Source organism: Eupeodes corollae, chromosome 1 (genome assembly GCF_945859685.1).
Source record: "Eupeodes corollae chromosome 1, idEupCoro1.1, whole genome shotgun sequence".
NCBI lineage: Eukaryota > Metazoa > Arthropoda > Insecta > Diptera > Syrphidae > Eupeodes > Eupeodes corollae.
The window spans coordinates 127,922,126-127,943,172 of NC_079147.1; the positions used below are offsets into that span (position 1 = coordinate 127,922,126).

Genomic DNA, 21,047 nt, shown 5'->3' on the forward strand with positions numbered 1-21,047 from the left:
GTTAATATTCTTAATTTTCGTATTTAAAAAAGGTACCATTTATGTTTAAAATATGTTTGTCATCAATTTCTAATTCTTTTATTTTTAAATTTTTTATAGAGGCTATAAAATATTTCTAAGGTAGGCGTTAGAGTAGTACAAGTCAAATTTTGGTCAAAATGAATGAAGTACACAAATTGATGGGGCATTTTTGGTAAAAGTAGAGTATAAGTTTACTGCACACACAAATCACTTTAAAAGGCAGTAGTCAAAGTAACATAAATGTATAAGAAATAATTGTGAGTGCTTAAATTAGTATAAGTCAAGTTTTACTATTATGATCACATAAGGTTTCTTTGTTTTTTTTTTTAATTTTTTAAATAAGAGTATATATTTTATTGACTTGTACTTAAATGTCTGACGACGCCATTGCAAGTGCAATAGAGCATATTCTTTCATTTCCTTCCTATGAATCGCATTATACAAGGCGTGCCATCTCACCTCACTTGTATGGGATTAATGTAGCACGTACGGGTTGCAGTAAATGGCTCTATTTGTATATGTAGGTTTTGCTGGTTTTATAATGATTTAAGCACATTGGGGATGTTATTTTTTTTGTTTTATGCATTCAATCTTTATAGAAATAATTTGTTTGTCTATTTAAGCTGAAATTAAAGGGTTGGCGCAGCCAAACTAGCCAGCTGAGAGGAATCGCCACTGGTCTTCCTAGAACGAGGCTTGAAACTTTTAATACTTTTTTATTCTTTTTCTATTAATAGAGTAATACAACGTCACTTTACAACATTTTTTTTATTTTCTATTGTTGGACTTATCTGCTCCAATTCAGAAACTAAATTAAATTCCTTCTCTGAGTTTTTCGATTTACTTTTCTCGCTTTGATTAAGTTGTCTTCATTTGTGTGCTTGCTCTTTCTAGGCTTTTGAATGTTCTTAGAGTGTTGATTCTCAAATTTGTTAAACTTTTACCTTGGTGCTGTTTTATGTCGATTCGTTCTGGAGTTTTTAACAGACCATTGGGTTCTATATATGATGGTAATATTACCAATCAATCTAATCAATACAGTCCAGGAGGCTTAAATTTAAAATTCACCTCAACTTTCTACATATTTGTGTTTTTGGGCTCTTCGTACTTATTTTTGAGGAATATTGTAATATCGGGAGCAGAAAACTAGTTCACGATGTTTGTACGTGTTTTCGTCATTGAAATACTACTTTTCACTCATGTGAAATTTGCTATCGTGTAAATCCACCATTTATAATGCCCATGTAGTAACAAGTATATTGGCTGCATTATTCTTCTTTCATTTAAATGAAGGAAACTAGCCATGTGGGGTATATTTCGTTGTCCGCTTGTGTGACTTGATAGTCACACCTTGAATCAGTCTCGGACCTCATTATTAATGCATTCTTGGCAGCATTACAAACGTTTATCGCCAGGAGTTATAAACGCAGCTTTATATATTCCGGCATTGGAACTAATTTTTACGGAGCAGCTCGTGTTCAGATATGTATGTGCAAACTAGTGCCATCCTCGACTCATAACAAAAAGGTTGCTGAAGTGCTGGTGGCAAAAAAGATTAATTGCCAATGTATCCCGCCGCAACGCCCTCATTTTTATAAGCTTTGAGAAGTGGGGGTTAAATTGGTAACACAGCATTGGTGATAGTGTTCTTACTTTTGAAGAAATGTCTTCTTTTTTCTCTCAAATCATAGCCCTACTAAATTCTTGACCGCTTTGTTCTTTGAGAGCTTAGGGAATCAATTTTTATTAACCATCTGGTTTCAGATAGGGGTTTTTAAGGTTAAACCACGGAACTTTTTTTTATAAATATCTTAACGCGCGCTGTTATGTTAATGAGCATGCATTTTTTACCTTAGAATTTCTGTTTCAGTAATATGGCTGAATTCGATTTCATTAAGAACAGCTGAATCATAATCATGTTGTTAACATGCAAGCTGTTATTTGTCTATATTTGATGTTGAAGTGTTTCGTATGTAACACTGCATAGGGATGGACTTTGAAAATAAAAAATGCTTCAGCTCCGTTTGGTAAAGAGAAAAATTGTATATAATAAAAAATAGTTAGGCGAACAAAATTGTGCACTTCGAATATTTTCGTGAGTTGGGAGTGTGGGTGTGAATAGGAAGGTAAAGAACGACTTATTTTTTGGAATAGTATATATTTATAAAATTGTACCAGTGGCTTGATGGTTAGTTCGTTGGACTCAGTCGTTCTCTGACTTCCAAAGTGTTAAGAAGTGTATTTTATATTTTATTTCAAAGTTAAATAAGTGCAAGTGATAAATAACAAGTAAAGTTGTCAGTTTGTCATCAAAATTACAATCGACAATCGAGTGGAGGTGGCGTGCGCAGACAGATCGAAAGGTCGTGGGTTCGATTCCCACCCGGAGTCAACGAAAAATTAAATTCCTTTTTTTCACAACAGAGAAGATGATTTTATCTGTTGGGAAGAAAAACAAATGAAGGAGAAGAAAACAGGGGTATCAAAAATACCTCCGCAAATACATCGGGTGATGTAAGTCCGGCAGCGGTATCTCATATCACCGCAACATCATCATGCTACCAGTCCGATACTACAAACACAACAACAACAAGCAAGAGGAAACGAGAAACACCAAATCCAAATTTGGTGCAACGTAAGAGTGCTGTTACGCGCTACGCGCTATGAGGAAAAGGATGTAGACGGAGAAGACGAAATTGATGACGTTGGATACTCAGTGGTTGACGGCGATATTGATTACGTCTCTGAGGAAGGAAAAGGTCATTATAGGTCTCCGAACAATAAGAACGAGATGTAATTAGAGCCGTCGACAAAAAAGGCGCTGGAGGGGGATGTGGATGTGGACCTCAAAAATGAAGAAGGGCTGATGAGGGCCCTGCAAGCCAAACAGGTCACCATCAGCCAGTTTGAAGAAAGCCTTAAAAAACTTAAGGAGGAGATGGAGCCGCTACTCAACCAACTGAGGCTGAAACAAGAAGCTCGCCGGCAAAAAGAAGCAGTGGAGCAAGCCCAGCAAAAACAACAGCAGAAACAACCAAAAACAGAAACCACAGCAGCAAAAGCCGCAACCATAATCACAGAGGTGGAGTAAAATAGAAAGGCTCCAACAGTAGTGACAGGCCCAAGTTCTGAGGGCCCATCGACCTCAGCTAAAACAATGAAACAACAACAACAGCAGCAGCAACAACAGCAGCGGCAGCAACACCAGAAACAACCACATCCCAAGAAGGAAAAGATGCTACCAATTAGGATCTACCGGGTCGACCTGCACGACTTGTAACAGGTATGTAAGTCGTCTACTAAAGGCAAATTTTTAATAAGTATTTTAAATGAAAAAGAAAAGAGATATTCGGTGCAGTACTTCTCACTGGCCGAACACAAACTTCTGAAAGAAGTGCTGAGTTCTTCAGCTTCACGCCGAAAAGCGAAACATTTAAGACGGTCCTACTGAAGGGCATACGTTTTTTTTACAATGTACGAAATGCCAGAAGTTCGGCCATGCCGGAGCCAACTGCAATATGCAGTTGCACTGCGTCAGGTACTCCGAAACCCACATCAAGGGAGAATACAAGCTGGGGAATGAGCGGGTTAAGGATGTAACCCAGATCAAGTGTGTCATTTGTGGAAACCAAGGACACCCGGCTTACTAAGGGGGTTGCCGTAAGGTCCAACAAATGAAGCAAAAACAAGCTAGTGAAGAAGCCGAAGGAAGTCGAACAGTTCGATAGGCTTCAACACGGTTGCCCCCAAGGCCCCTGTGCCTAAGGCACCAGAGGTGCAGACTGACATTGTAGCCTTGTTGTTGGGCATTCAAGGTCAACTAACAGGGCTGCAAAGTCAGGTAAGGGAGCAAGGCAAAAGGGTAGACCATCTCTACTCTTTGTTGCCTGGCCTGGCGCAATTTAGACCATAATGGACGCGCTGCCGGAGACGCGCCTAAAAGTCCCAGCTGTAAATGTAAATTCACTGATTGCAATTGAATGAAGAGCCAATATGTTCCAATTGTTGAAAGACTACAGTCCCGATGTGTTTATGGCTAGCGAAACTAAGCTAAACCACAAACACAAATTGACTCATAAAAATTTCAATATCGTAAAAAGAGGCCGGCACGACTCCACTCAAGGGGGTGGGTATAAAAAAAATACGAAAAGGCATTAATTCTAAAATCGTATACAACAATGAATTGCGACAGCTCAAGACGCTAGAAGATTGCGTTGGATGCATCTCTCTCACTCAAGGGAAGCGGATGTATATGATTGCGGCTTATGCGGCTGGAGCTCCGCAGGTTACTTACTTTGCATCAGAACTCGAAATTCTTTTTAGGCAACTTAAACTGAGCTCGAAAGAAAACTATTTCATCTTGGCCGCTAATTTGAACGGAAAACATGAAGATTGGGGAAATCAACATAATAATCACAGAGGTAACCATCTTTTTAATTTGATGAATCTTTACAGCGTTGAATATGGCGTCGATTTGCTGGCTACTGAAAAGCCATCGTATTCAAGGAGCGGTTCCTTTCTGGGTCTTTTGCTGTACGACATCAGACTGACCGTTACAGACAAAGTGGTTAATCATCCTCGAAAATGCTTACAGACAGTCGAGTACGATAGTGATCACTGCTGTAATGCAGATTCCGAACGCGTAGAGTTGGAGGAATACGTTGCAACGCACACATACAATTACAGAAGATGCGTTGGTCTCGTTTCACTAACGCCCTAGCGAGAGAACTTCGTTTGAGTGACATAGCCCCACCAAACAATCTGTTGATTAAGGAGAACTATAGGTTATCAATTAACAAGTACTGGGATCGCAAGATCCGGTCAGTTAATTCCAGTGACCCTAGTATGTTAACTAAAATCAACAAGATATTCAGGAAAAAGAACGACAATGACCTTCCGAGTCTGAAACTCCAAAGAGAACAGAGACGTACTCAAGACAGCGCAAATAGATCCAGGAGAAGCCATCTTTGACGATGACTTTTACATAATTGAAGATCCGAACGAAAAAGTGGAGGCGGTGGGAGCTGCTTTCCAGCAAGTGTGCAAGCTGAATGTTAGCATTCACCCTTAATCACTTTTACCTTCGAAATGATATGACACAATGGCGATCTGAGAACCGCGGTTTCATGCGGTTCAATGACGATTACTTGGCAAATGCCATAATCGCCGAGCAAACGGGGACCAAGTTTCTTGTTAGTGACGAAGGTTGAGCCTAAGCTCATCTTCAATTATAAATACAAAATAAAAAGTCAGCAGGTGTCGATGGTATATCCAACGTTGTACTAAGACATTTACTGATGGAAGCCATTGACATTTACACCACGCTCTTCAATAATGCACTGAATAATGCATATTATCCAATGCATTGGAAGACCGCTGTGGTTCATACTCTCCCGAAAAAGGGAAAGGACAACTCCAACCCGCCAAATCTTTGGTCGATAAGTCTTCTTCCGAGCATCAGCAAAGTTTTTGAAAAGATCATCAATAGGGCTCTGACTAAGTCAGCTGCGGACAACAAAATAACTCCGGACAAACAGTTCGGGTTCAAGGCGGGTCATGACACAATTCATGCTGCGTCTAAACTCGTTTCTGATAACTAATGGAATAAATCAAAACAACAATGCACAGGGGCTGTTCTGGTTGATTTGGAAAAGGCCTTTGACACCGTATGGTTAGAGGGTCTTTACCTAAAACTGAGCAGGCTTGACATAAGCAAGCCATTGTTGTATATACTTTATGATATGCTTAACGGTAGAAAGTTTGTTGTCAAAAGTGGCAATGTAACTTCTACCACAACATTCTCAATTAAAAATGGTCTTCAACAGGGAGCGGTGAATTCGCCGATTCTCTTCAGCATTTACACCAGCGATCTGATAGGTAGTCTTACAAAGGCAATTGCGTACGCCGACGATCTAATTGCGTACAGAACGGCCCGAAAGGTTGAGGTTATTAGAATTCTATTGCAGCGTGATTTCGACAAGATTCAGCGATATTGAGACGACTGGAAACTGAAAATAAATGTCCAGAAGTCAGAGACAATTCTGTTCCGGACTCCGTTGGCTAGGGCCACGAGGGATACGTGCAAGAATTGGCGCAAGATGGTCATCGTTGATCTTCACGGTCAGCCATTAGCGAGCAAAAGTGTAGTGAAGTACCTCGGTATCTGGTTAGATCAGTATTTATATTTCGACAGACATATAAATGCTGCTCTGACCAGGGCCAGAGGAGCCTTCGCTCTGACGAAACGGCTGTTTTTTAGCAGTCGGCTTGACCCCAGAGTGAAGGTAATTTGCTACATGGCCCTCATACCGCCAATGATCGTGTTGTTGGCTAGGGCCACGAGAGATTAGTGATATAATCAGTATTTATATTTCGACAGAAATATAAATGCGGCTCTGACCGTGTTCTACTTCCTCCCAAGCCACAACAACAACCAAAGGTAACACCACTGCAACTGGGATCTTCTACACAACCACGTAATATCAATTACCAAAATAGATGAACATTCCAACCAAACTATCAACAAAATTACCAAAGAAACTATCAACAAACACCTTACGCACAAAAACGCACACACCAAACAAAGTCCAACGAACTTTTTATACAGAAACAAATCCCTTACCAATGGAAGGTGAAAGCGCTTCTCTTAAAAAATATGACCCAGATCAACATGACGTTTTCAATGGACTTTTTATACAGAAATAAATCCCTTACCAATGGAAGGTGATAGCGCTTCTCTTAAAAAATATGACTCAGATCAACATGACGTTGTCAACGGAATCGAAGGAAACCTTGTCGACTACATTGTTCCAACAGAAGGAGAAAAAATCGAGTATGGGAACGATTTCGAAAGTATTAATTTTTTAGATTAAACTGCTCTTCAATCCCATAATTTCAATATAGGATGAAGAAGTCTTGTTACATTGTAATCCCATTAAAAACACCTAAAGAATTGTTTGCTCACTCAGTAGGCGGGAAAGTTAAAATTGCACATCATGCTAGAATAGATATTTTTGGTACTCAAATCGGAAAATTACAGTTTTTCATCCTTCCCGAACTAGAAACTTTTGATGGCATTGTCGGAAATGACAGCCTCGGTGCGATCATTTATACCGAAAAGAGCTTCTTCACCTTAAAAGATAAATATAAGTTTCCCCCACAACAATTAGAAATAGAATCAGTAAACAACCTCAATATTAGATGCTCTCACTTATGCCAAACTAAAAATTTTCGATTATCAAATGTTAAGATCATACCCAAATCTATTTTCTGACCCTGATAAAAAAACTCACTTTGTGGATATCAGTAAAAAAAGAAGATGGGTATAAAAAAAATAGCGTATGGTAATCGACTATAGGAATTTAAATACGGTAACGATAGCCGAGCGCTTCCCTATACCCGTTCTGTTTTGGTAACTGAACAATTTTTCTGATAGTTCTTTCAGTAGTCATTCTTTTTGGGCCTAGTGTTTTGGGTTTATTTTGCCATTTTAAAGCGTTACTGACCATTTTTGGTGAGTAGCCTTGGATGTCTTGAATATTTTGGTAGGTTTTTCCCTCCAAACGCAGTTTTCTAATAAATTTTCGAGTTTTTTTCGGTGCAGTGTCTTGACCGTCCCATTTTTTATTTTTGAGCTAATATTTATTCATTTTTTATATGCTTGTATCTTACAAATACCTAAAACTTTAAATATTAAAATATTTACTTACCGAAAAATAAAAAAAATAATTTTTAACACTTTTTAATTATAAAATCAAAAGCACTGTCACTTTTATGAATACTCTATATCCAGAGAGTTTGAAATAGTGTATGTTCATCAGGAAAAGTAGAATATAACTTCAAGCTAAAAGTCTTAATATGAAAATAAAAGACCGTTAGATGCAAGTTACATTATAATTTTTTTTGTAAGAATATCCGCTATTTAAATTTATCTATTTTTTATTGTATACAAATGAATTAAAGCTGAAAAGAACAAAATGTTAAGTTGTAAAACTCTTAAGAATGTAAGTTAGATGTAAGACTTTTGAATGAATGAATCCGTTATTTAAATAATTGGCAATCTGATAAAATGTGACCAGCACTGCTATTTTTATGAACACAACTGTACATCGTTTCTTGGGCTATTTTATTCGTTGATTAAAGTTTTCCCTGTTTACTGTATCTATTAGTCTTTCAAATTGTTCATTGAAATGGTCGTTAATATTTATCTGTTGGTTGTCATTTTTTTGTATTTCTTCATTCTTTTCCTCATAGGTTTTCAGTCTATTTTTTATATTCTGGCGACCATGGATGATGATATGGTTCCAAAAAGAAACTTAATTTTTTATATGATCCAATTAGATTTAAGATTCCTCTTTTAACTATTTTATGGGGTATTAATATTTGAATTTTAGTTTCTAATTTTGTGATTTGATTAATTTCTTTATATCGTTTGTTTGAAATCAGCCTATTGTGTTCTTTAAGTTTAGATATTGCTTGCTTATATTTGGTTAAATTTATAACGTGCACTATTGTCTTGAAATCCTCTATCAAATTAATTGATTTACTTTTTGCCATCGTGAATTCTAGTGTATTTCATACATTTGTTTCTCTTGAATCTATAGAAATGTTGCTATTATCAATTTTAATGGAACAAAATTTCAAAATTGATCTTTGTGTATATGATTCATTATATCGTTATTTTTGAGATATTGTTGTATTGTATATGAAAAAAAAATATATCGCTATCGGTCGTTAAGACTTTTGGATAACCTAAGCAAATGAATATCTTTGTCATTGCTTTTAATACGTCAGCTTGGTTATTCTTTCCAGTCTTTTTAATGCGATAAAATTCGCTATTTATCAATGCATGTTAGGTACTTTCCGTTTCTAGGAATGGGCCAAATGTTCATGTGATAATGTACACCAACCTGTTGGTGTTGGAGTTTCTTCATATGGGAGTTTTAGTGGATTTCTTCCTATTTTAAGATTGCAAGTTTCGCAATTATTGATTATTTTATTTTTTGTGAGTGTTATGAATTATTTCTTCAGTTTCTGGGGAATGTAAGTTCAATAAGTGGGACATGGTTCTGTATATTTTGTTGCTGCAGTACTCTTGGAATTTGAGAAATAGTTCATCGTTTGTTTCGTATCTATTTAGTGGTAAGTCATCATTATCAACAAATATTGCGTTAGTTTTTCCTATGTCGCATTCTGAAATTATTTGTTCAAAGTCTTTAGAGGTAAAATTTTTTCTTGTAATTACAATTTGTTTTTTTCCTTCGTATAGGAATATTATTTCTCGGGAATCTTCCCTTGTAGTTTTAACAATTATTTGGCGTTCAAATATATTGAAGGGTTTATCTGTTGTTAGGATCAGATCTGAACTGTCTGATTCATTGCTATGCTGGGTACTCACGAGATCTTCTTCAAATGCATTTATCTGTTCAATTTTAATTCTTGACAAAGCACAAGCGACTTTATTTTCCTTGCCTTGGATGCATTCGATATCGAAGTCATATTCTTCGAGTTTAATCTTCCAAAATAAGGTTCTTTTAAGTTTTGGGGTCAAACTAGAAGACTATAGTCTGTTAATATTTTGAATTTTCTACCGTAAAGGTAATGTCTAAACTGTTTGGTGACCCACACGATTGCTAAACTTTCCTTTTTTATCATCGAGTAATTACACTCATGTTTATTCAAAGTGCGTGAAGCAAAAGATAATGGTAAGTGAGTGACTGACTGACAGGATTACACCGATAGCGAAGTTGCTAGCATCGGTTGTCAGTGTGACTTCTTTCGTAAAATCTAGGTGTCTGTTTATCAATATATTTTCCAATGCTATTTTTAACTTATTGAACGCGCCAATGTAGTTTTCTTTAATAAATCTATTTCAGAATCTTTCTTAAGGTACAGGGACATAGGTTTTATTATCTTTGCGAAGTAACCGGTAAGACCTAAAAATGTTTAAATTGTTTGAATTATAGATGGGTTTGGTTTTATGCCTTTTAGCGTGATAATATGACCTAAAAATGTAATTTTTTTTTTTAATCGCATTTTTAGTGTAACTAAGATTAACTGTTCGTAGTCTTTCAATAATTAATTTTAAGTGGTCAATATGCTCTTGATGTGAAGCTGAGAAAAAAATAATGTCGTCTAGGTATACGCAGCCTATTTTGCCAATGTAATCGCCTAAAACTTCATTCATCATCCGATGAAATGAAATTTTGTTCTCTTCTGAATTCATGTGGTCTATATTTTTTTATCGAATACGTCGAAAATAGTGTCGTGAGTCGTTAAGCCATTTCAGTGATTTATCTCCATGGAATAATCACGGTCATCTGTTTCATGAAAAAAGATTGGTATTTTAATTCCGTTTAGTTCTAATTTGAATAGTCAATTTGTCCATTCTTAATATCCAAACAAAAGGCAATCCGATGCATGTACTTAAAAATTTTCTTTTTCATTATTTGTTTTTGGATATCCCGCAGGATTATTATTAATATTATTATTTGTTTCTTCGTATCCCGCAGGACCAGTTTTTGGGATTACATTTCTATTGTAGTTTACCAGGCTATTGCATAGGTTAGGATTCCTCCTGAATTGGCTCTTGATATTATTATAGTTTCTATTAGGGTTACGATAATTTTGAAATGGGGGTCTAAAGTTATTTTTATTTCTACTTTATGTGCTTTATCTTCTTGTACACTTTTTTGATTGAGATCACAAAGCGTTTTTTGAATAAAATCCAAGGATATTTCCATTTTCTTCACACAACTGAATGCTATTTTTAAAGCCGCCAAATTTAGAGATCAACATCGTTTTGATGTCGGTACATTTCTGTAAGTGAGGGTGTATCTCAATGCAGGGTTTAGCGTTTCCTATGAATTTCGATTTAATTATATTAATGCACATGATTTGGCTCTGATTATCATACTCATTCAAGATTGGAATAATTCCGTCAACGATTGCAAGCTTCAACGATTGCAAGAAATGTGCATAAATCTTCTGTCCTTCCATCGAAATAACTTAACTTCTCTATATATTTATCAAAGGGTCGAGCGTTAAGCCCTTCTTTTCATTATATATTAAGGATATTTTTTTCATTATTCTGGTAATTGATTTCTAATTTCAACTCACTTTTATTTTTATTTTCTGCTATAGTTTTTTCACCGAAAAAAAATTTTCAATATTAATTTGTAGTTCATTGTTTTCAAATTTATTATTTTCTAGCTTACAATCACTCTTACTTATGCTCTCCTGATGATGATTTTTCGTCACTATGTATGTCTGTTTTTAGTTTTAATCCACTTCTTATTTTTAAATTTTCTGAACAACTATTCTTTTTAAGTCGGGGCTCGGATGCTGCCCTTTTCTTCTAATTTTACTGGTTACTTTTTATTTTTCTAGTCAAACGTTTTATTTTTGTTTTATATTCTTTATTTTTATTTTCACTTATTCTACTGTTTGTTTTGATTAGTTTTCCTCTATGGACTTTCTGACATTCACCATAAATATGCGTTGGTTGAATTATTTTACTAATCAGGTTTAAAATCTTTATTTTCGCTAAGGATTCTGTCTCCACTGAATTGATTTAAATTATTTGAATGTTTTCCGTCAATGTTGGTACGGTTTTTCACTGAAATAATTAAGGATGTCGCGGTTCGGAGTTTGTTATTAATTCAAATATTCGTTAAATTTTTTTTTGAAGAAAGCTTTTATTTGAAAATTAAATACACTGTACCGAAACGGATTGTACAGGATAAAATCGACCTAGTTTTTCCTTTAAAAATGTATTTATTTAGTCTTGTATCCAAGGACGAGAGTATCTCGAAGACTGAAGACTTTCTTGATTCTAAAAAAAATAAATTTTTATTTACGTGCTATATCTACAGTTTTGCTATCTTTATTGTTACAGCTGCATGTGCTATGTTATCTTTTATTTAAGTATCTGTGAGGATTGGCTATATTCTTACTTTGTTGAAACTGCGTTTTCTTTGGTTTGTTGAACATGATGTCATTCTTATCATGCTGAAGATTTGTCTCTGTTGCTGGAGTGCATTTTGGAGCGAATATAGGTTATGTAAGGTTAGGTTTAAGTGGCTGCGAATTCAGAATCCACAAACTTAGGCCAAAAGAAAAGGCCTATTGTGATACCACATGAATCTGGAGATATACTTCTTACTAGTCGAATCATTTTGAGCTTTTTATAAAGCGATGAAGATATTTGATATCCTTTTTAGGTAGTTCACTGGGATTATCAAAAAAGTAGTCTCCCAGATGAAGTTTGCGTCTTAGTGAAAGAGCAGGGCGAGCTCAGAGAAGGTGAGAAATTGTTTCCTCTTCTTCCTCGTCCATACAGCTCCTTCAGAAGTCATTTGAGGCTACACAAAGTCGTATTGCGTGTCTGCCTATAAGACAATGTCCCGTCAGGACACCTATTAGGAAGCTAATATGAAGTGTGCTTTGAAATAACAAGTCTTTAGAGCGCTTTAGTGAAGGCCATATGAGTTTTGTGCCTGCGCATATTTATAAATTGTGCTACCTAGAGTTTGTTATCGTAAAAGCTGTTTCTTTTAGCAGAAGTTTACATGCAGCTATCTGTCATCATTATCAGCTCTATAATTTCCTGTGATGTCTCTGTGGCCTGGCACCCAACAGAGTTGAATGTTAAATTACTGCGCAATCTCCATAAGAGACGATCGACAATCGAGGGCCGTTTGAGATTTGGTTGAGACACCGTCAAGAGATTTAATAGCAGCCTGACTGTCAGAGAAGATGCGGATATCAGAATTTGATATCACGTTTTCTCTTAGCCAGGAGAGAACCTCTTTGATAGCTAAAATGTCCGCTTGGAAGACGCTACATTGATTAGGGAGGCGGAAAGAGATGCTTAGATTAAGCTTTTCTGAGTACACACCACTACCAAATCCCTCATTTGTCTTGGATCCATCTGTATAAAAATGAATGTTTGGAGAGCATGTAACTTATATGTATACAAAAAAAAAAACAAGAAATAAAAAAAAGGAAACGAAAAAATATATTTAATAAATATATTGCATATTTAAAAAAACATTTTGGGTCCAATGAAATTGGTGTATTCGATTGATATAACGATAACAGTAAAAATATAAACAGGATGGAACAGTTTCGAAGGTCTGAGGCATTTAGTGGGTCTTTTGAAGTTTTTTTTTAAATTTTAATGAAACAATGAAAGTGCCTATAAGTCGAGAAAAGTTTCTTTCAAATCGATCGAATAAAACCAAATTTATTTCTACATTGATGTAACAATTGAAAATATTAGTATAGTTTCAAAACAAGCTCAAGACTATGCTAACGTACTTATTATAGAAACAGCAATTGAATAAGACATACACTCGGAAAACTATTATTGTTGTGAGAGGACGTAGATCTCTTGGTTATACTAATAGCACGCACTCCGTCGCAAAAACAATTTTTTTTTTAAACTCGGTAAAGGAAAAGGTGACACAAAACTATACTCATCTACTAATAGCATGGATCACTACAATTTTGGTAGAGAACATATTTTATTTGAGCACGCTGTCACAGAATGCGATACGACTTCCACATTTTTTAATAAAGGAAAGGTAAAAGTTTTAAAACTATTAAAAAATCGTCCGGACCTTCAAAGTGCAGCAGCAGTGTTCAAAAAATAAAATTGCTCCGTTCAAGACATTTTCAAACATGGAATTAAATTTATTTTAGCAATGTATGGTGCCCAAAAACAAGTGCTCTCCATCGATAATAACAGATATATAACATTTGCTAAAATAATAAACCTGTGAAATTATCATCCCTACCACCAACAAATAGCGCCACCCATTATCATCTGCTTCTAGTTTATTACCAGGTACAAACTTGGTTGGAGGTGGATAATGAATAACAATGTTTTGGAGCCTATAATGACATTGTTACCACCCGCATCTGATGAATTGGTGAATATAATTTTTTGTAACTCTAAAAAAGGCTGTAGTACTAACTGCAGTTGCAAAAAAATTGGTATCAAATGTTCGATTATTTGTGGACATTGTCGTGGGCAGTCATGTTTCAATTCAAGTTCCGATAACGCTTTAGATAACAATATAGACACACTTGACGTTTTGTCAGCGGATTTAACGGAAGAATACAATACATATAATTTTGAAAAAAAATGAAGAAGATCAAAACGACGAAGAAGAAATGCATGAAGACGAGAGCGATGTTGATGATTAATAATAATTTAAATGTAATATTTATTACTTTGTTTTGACTATAACTATGATATCTATAATAACTATTTAACAATTATTGTTGACTGCATGCACTAGGCCTACCGGGGAAACCATGAAAAAAAAACGCATGCTTCCATGCACCATATTATATATTATTGTAATTTTGTATGGTAAACATTAAAATTTGTACAGCGCAAGTGCGATTGAATATATATAAAACCATTTTGTAGATAATTTAGTCCTCAACAATTTTTTATTGTACAAACAGTATGAAGCGAGAATTAACGCAAATGCTACTGGTTTTTAGCGAAAAAATCATGTTTCATTAAAAGTGTACATGATATCGAGGTCGACTTTTTACACATTGTTAACAACAATATAAAAAAGATTATATTCGATTTCTATTTTATGTTTACTATACGCTCGCTAACTACCCATTTGGACAAATTTAATATTTCCGTTAATTGTCAAATAATGTATGTTAGTGTGGATATAATTTTCAAGTCGTTGGGCATGGGGCACTAAATTTATGCCACCTCCTTTTGTACAATCATTTCGTAGACCAATTGTCTTACGAACTTTCATGGACCGGCCGGCCGTTACAAAAGTAATATCAGTTCTCGTGTGAACCTTCGTCGCACTTTCTTAATGTAAAAAAAGAAAATAGCATTTCGAAAGTACTAGAAAAGCAAGCCCCTGGCTCATGGACCAGGCTTGCACTAAACTCTTCTACTACTTCCGAGCAACGACGGATCTTTGCTGCATTGACTCTTTATTAAATTGGGAGTTTCCCTCTTCCTTTTATTTCCTCTTGCTGACTGGTCAGATAAGTGATCTTATTTTGAAAGTTTAAGGTACCGCTGCTGCAACATCGCCTGAAGCATTTGCAGAGGTATCGTTCAATACCCCAGCATTCCTCTCTTTTACCATTTTCTTTTCTTCCCAATCAAAAAAATTCACTTTTTCTCGATTGTGAAAAAAGCAATAATATTTTTGGTGGGTTCAGTGCGGAGCTTGAACCCATGACCTCTCGACTTTTCACTTTTTTCAAATTCAATAATTTTTTATTAATCATTCATAAAACTATCTTAAAGCTAGACAAAAATTCATAAAACTACCCTTATTAACCATAATATACAATTAACGTGTTGGCTCATACGGACACTCTTAGGTAAATTATAAAATTTAATACTAATGCCTTTCGGACGTAAGCTTCGTACGCCATCACCACTAAGCTACCGAACTATTAAAAAAAATATTGCACACTGCCTATATCTCTACCACTGTACAAATGCAATATTTAAAATAATACTTTTAGAAATAGGTCTTCACACGCTGGAAGTCAAAGCTCGACGTAGGAGTTAGGCCTACGCACTAACTATTGGAACTATTATTTTTTTTTTAATTAGTGCCTAAAATATTAACATATAATAAAAACAGGAATCATTTGTCGACAGGGTGAGTAAGAAACAAACCTAGATTAGGTGTTTTTGAAAATTACATTACCAAATTCGGATAGGTCATGAATTGAAATTTCATCATGTAAAGTAGGAAGATTAACCTATGGTACAATTTGTTTATACAAATCTTAACTTAAAGAATATTCAAAACGAAATTATAAATTAAAGAGTCTTTTGGAAATTAAGTTCATATACATACATAAATATATAATATTCAGAAAAAAGTTTATGCGACCAAGTCGGGCATTTTACTTATTTTATATAAATATATGTTTTAAATCCAAAAATTGGAAGCTTAATACAAATGAAAAAAAGATTTCAGAGTGTTAAGTTTCTGTATTTAGAGTTTACTGGTTGTTACTAAAAGATAATAATAATAATTGCCTTCTTTACATTTTTCTATTTGTTTTTAATAAAGGGACTGAGATTTAAATAACAGTCTTAAATATTTAAAACGAAATTAAAACAAACATCATAAATTGGTCAAACAAAAAATTGTAATAAAATATTAGTTTATCTAACCGTAAATTAAAAGCAGCAATATAACTGTACAGTGCAATTTTCGTTTAAAGTTCTGATGAATCTACGTTTAAAAAACATGAATACTCTAACTTGCATAACCTGCATTCCAGTGCGCTTCAAAACCCTCATTCTTTGAGAAAAACAGATCCAAGTATCAATGTAATATTAGATCCAAGTATCAGTGTAATATAATACAAGATGAATGATGTCATTCACATTACATTAAGTTTGTGAGAGCATATTTTAATGATAGTTATGCAGGCAGATGGGTAAACCGCCTTGACCTAACTTTGTTTGATCCACTAGAATATGTTTTCAGATTAGAGATTGTTGACATTTAAAATGTTGCTTTGAAAACTGAAATAAATAAAAATTCTATCATTATTTTATGTTGTTGTTTTGTTAATGATCAGAAAAATTATATGCGTATTGATCCAATTCTATTCTTTTCATAAATTTATGAAGGAAGTTAGTTTATATTCAGGATTATCAAATACCAAATAACGTACTTTATCAAGTCATTCGTTGTTCGAAAATGTTTCATAGTTATTCAAATGTATCGCTCTGATTATATTCACCGTAAAATTGACGTATTCCGCTATGCTTATTTCGAATAAAACCATGATTTTCAAAAAAAAATTGCATAGCTTGGAAACGTTATTTATACCTGAAGCGTTAATCCATTTATGTTGTGAACAAAAATTAAAATAAATCATTTGACAGCTGATGAAATAGCCACCAATTAAAACCTGGATTAGGGAGCAAACAAATTTTCAAAGTGTATGTTTTTATTTATTTAAAAAAATTGTTTAAAACTATGTACAAAGGAATGATAAGACTACAATCGTTATTCATGAAATTCCTTTATTCCTTTCACGTTTAATTATCTGTTATATTACGATTTCAAAATTATGGAATTTTGTGATTTCAGAAAAAAGATTATAAATCTCTTGTTTATATATATTTTAATTTTTTCAGAATCAAAAAAAAATGTGCCTATCGTCTTGCTGGAGCAAATTGAAGATAACGATCCACTCTTTTATTCTCCGGGCAAAAGAGGATTTTACAGTCCCAGACAAGGATATGCATCTTTTGAACGAATTAATGCCTTTCGTAATGTTGGGAGGTAATATAATTGCTGGTTATTTCATAATTTTTCGTATATTTTATTCTTTTTCTTCATAGATTAATTGGAATATGTTTGTTGCAAAATGAATTATTTCCACTATATTTACAACGACATGTTTTGAAATATATATTGGGAAGACAAACCAGGTTCCATGATTTAGCATTTTTTGATCCCGTTGTTTACGAATCTTTGCGCCAACTAATACATGGATCTCATACGGATGGATGCGATGTACTAAACAAATTAGATTTATGTTTTGTGTGAGTTTTTTAATAGAAAATTTCTAACGGTAAGAAATAAATGAAAACAATTTTTCTAGAATCGATTTGATTAAAGAAGAAGGTGGCGGGACGGTTGAATTAGTTCCAAATGGAAAAGCCGTTCAAGTTACGGCTTCTAATATTCATAGTTACGTTCGTCTATACGCTGAATATAGATTGATAAGGTCCCAGGAGAAAGCCCTTGAAGTATGCCCAAATGAAATAATACAAAATAAAAACATCATCGAACTCTTATTTCAAATTTCAGGCTCTGAAATCCGGTGTTTTTGATGTGGTACCAGAGTGTTCACTAGATTCTTTAACTTCTGAAGACCTGAGACTACTTTTAAACGGTGTTGGTGATATAAACGTCAGCACACTTATCTCATACACATCATTTAATGACGAATCCAGTGAAAATTCAGAAAAAATTTTAAGATTCAAAAAATGGTTTTGGTGTATTGTTGAAAAAATGAACACAACTGAGCGGCAGGATCTTGTAAGCTTTGTAGACAAAAGCTTTTCGTATTACTTCAACATTTTTTTTACATTTTTAGCTCTATTTTTGGACCGGATCCCCAGCTCTTCCAGCTTCAGAAGAAGGTTTTCAACCTCTGCCCTCTATTACTATTAGACCAGCAGATGACTACCATTTGCCCACAGCCAACACTTGTATATCTAGGTTGTACATCCCATTGTATTCCAACAAGACAATATTACGTACAAAACTACTTTTGGCGATAAAATCAAAAAATTTTGGCTTTGTTTAAACCAAATGAATATTATATAATTAATTGAAAGGTCATAAATTTTACTTAAACTTTATTAAGTAAGTGTTGCCCCTCCTTTGTAATAAAAAAAATTGCTTTATAGTAAAATCAAAAATAAAAATATGGAAATTGTCATTGTCAAAAAAACATTTTTTACATTTAAAAATCCAAAAACAAGATGTAAGCTTTTTATCATAGCGTTTAAGAAGGGAGTGTTCAGTTTCTTTTCAAAATATTTGGATCGTTCCTTGCTTTTACCTGTTTCAGATTTGACTATTTTCTGGAAAATATTCTATTTGAGTTATATTTATATACTGTTAACAAACCGATTTAAAATGTAATTATAATAAAGTCAAAGCTAAGGGGCGATTGTGTTTTACGAAAGAAATAATGAATACATCCAACGTGATTCACTCCGTACCAAGTCACCTTGAACAGACTAACGAATTCCGGCTATCAACTGAATGAGAAAATATTTTCAATTCAAACTTTCGCTTGAGTATAACCATTGAATAATTACAAATAGACGACTGAACATTGCTCAAACGACCATGCGACTTATGAGCATCCAGTGAGTGCTATAAGTAGCTTTAATAAATATCATTTTCACGATTTTGGAACGAACGAACTATATGAATATTTATGGATGAAGACAATAATATCTTTGTATATGAAAACCATATATAAAGATAATTATGTACGCGTTAAATGGGATAATGTGTTTGTGTCGCCATGAAAAAAAATAGGTATACCTACCAGTGGCGAAGGCACCATATAAGTCGATTCCTATCGACTTACCTTTTGTAAATCTCAATATCAACAAAAAAAACTTCATGCAACATGTATATAAACAAATCATACAACAGGAACGCTTGTGACATCGGCATTATTTTACAATAATTCAATCAACATGTATTTTCTTCTTTAAAGGTATGCCGGGTTATTATTTTATCGCTGAATAGAACAAAATTTGTTTTCTCTCCCGTTTTCTCTTCTACTTCTCGCCAGGCGCGTGCTTCTTTATTCAACCAACGCTTTCTTAAGCATAGAAATAACTCGATGTTCACCGTTTATTCTAAAATACAGTTTACAAGGATATTGCAGTGCAAGGTGTATAAATAAAAGTGTGAACAAAATTTGAATTGGAAGTGATTTGTGAAATGTATTTGCATTTTGTTTAAATTTTAGTAACTTTTAGTAAATTTTAGTAATATTTCTGGTGTTCTTTTCAATTTGATTCAAAATAAACAAACGGATGTTGAAATCGCAAAAAGGGAAATAGAATGTTTTGAGTGATGGCTTGGCTTGTCTCTGATTTCATAGAGAAATTTGAATCAACCGCCATGGAAAAGGATATCACTTGAAATAGGTTAAAAAACGGGCTATAAACGTTTTTTGTACATAAATTAAAGATAATATTATAGGTCAACTTAATACAAGATATAAATCTTTTATTAATTGAGTATTCTTAGATGAACATACTTAATAAATCGAAATACGATATGCCGTATAAAAAAATATCTTCTTTAATAAATATTTTTCCTGGAATATTCGATTTTGCGGCTTTAAAAAATAAACTTAAAGTTTTGCATACAACTCCATCCCTTCGTCACCTTGAAGTTTTGGCACTCATGTTGGAGGAGGTTTGTTTCTCCATATAAAAAAATTGCAATTACTTTTTCATGAATTTTTTTATCGGTCTGGCAGATATAAAATTTTACGAATACATAGTTTGGTGAATGATAGTGCAATACAGTCAAGTGTATGTTGTATGATAACTCAAAAAATAAATTTCTTGAGTAAAGGAATTTGAAGGTGTTTAAAATTTTTAAATAAACTTTAACACAAATGGAATAAACGAGTTGGAAGTCATTGTAGCTAAGGCTCGGCAAGTATTAGCATTGTTTATTTATTTATTAATAAAGATATATATAAATAAATAAAAATAAATAAAAATAAATGGAATATACATATAATTTATTTAATGATATTTATATTATGTATATAAATTATGCATTACTATTTCTTGAGACGTTGAAAATAATAATGGTCGCATTCACAAAGTTAGTAGCTACGTCGTTAAGGGATTCTGATTGGCTAAATCTAACTACAAAAGTAGTTAAAATTCGCCTGCAAAGTTAGTGGAGAATGATTTTGACGTTTTAGAATCAGCTGCTCGATAAAGACACACGAATTCAAAATGAAATATATCGTTCAGCATTTAAATATAAATATAAATCATTCAAATCGTGTCTTAACTTTGCTTTTATTGAATTTAATAACACAAAAGATAGGTAAGTTAAAGTTATCAAATAAAAAATGTTTCTTATTTTTTATATATTTGCATTTGTCAATAATATGACAGTTCCAGATTGACTAGCTTTGTAGTGTATTTTTGCATTCACCAAGCTAGTTGAATTTTGAATACGTAGCCACTAGCTTTGTAAATGCGACCAATGAAATAAATGACAATGATGACGAAGAAAACACGTGTGAGCTTGATGACTCTGAAAACGAAGAATTAGATCAAGCAGTCGTGTCTATTGTGCTAATCAGTTCACACGTTGCTAATTATTCTCTCTAAAATGTCTAAATTTTGCTCTAAATGTGATGAAGTCATCAAACGATCCAAAGACATAAACTATATAAAGTGTGACTTTTTTTGTGGTCGCTTT

General features: G+C 33.9%; 1 protein-coding gene across 3 annotated transcripts in view; it reads left to right on the plus strand.

Annotated features, from left to right (window-relative positions):
* LOC129938710 (E3 ubiquitin-protein ligase hyd) overlaps window positions 1-18,519 on the plus strand; it is a 177,355-nt gene extending 158,836 nt beyond the window's left edge. For all 3 annotated transcript variants that reach the window (XM_056046408.1, XM_056046406.1, XM_056046409.1), the window contains exons 17-21: window positions 17,192-17,339; window positions 17,399-17,602; window positions 17,662-17,809; window positions 17,871-18,101; window positions 18,160-18,519. In XM_056046408.1, the coding sequence (XP_055902383.1) occupies window positions 17,192-17,339; window positions 17,399-17,602; window positions 17,662-17,809; window positions 17,871-18,101; window positions 18,160-18,372 (944 nt within the window). In that variant the 3' untranslated portion in view covers window positions 18,373-18,519. The remainder of the gene's footprint in view (window positions 1-17,191; window positions 17,340-17,398; window positions 17,603-17,661; window positions 17,810-17,870; window positions 18,102-18,159) is intronic.
* The last annotated feature ends 2,528 nt before the right edge of the window (window positions 18,520-21,047 follow it).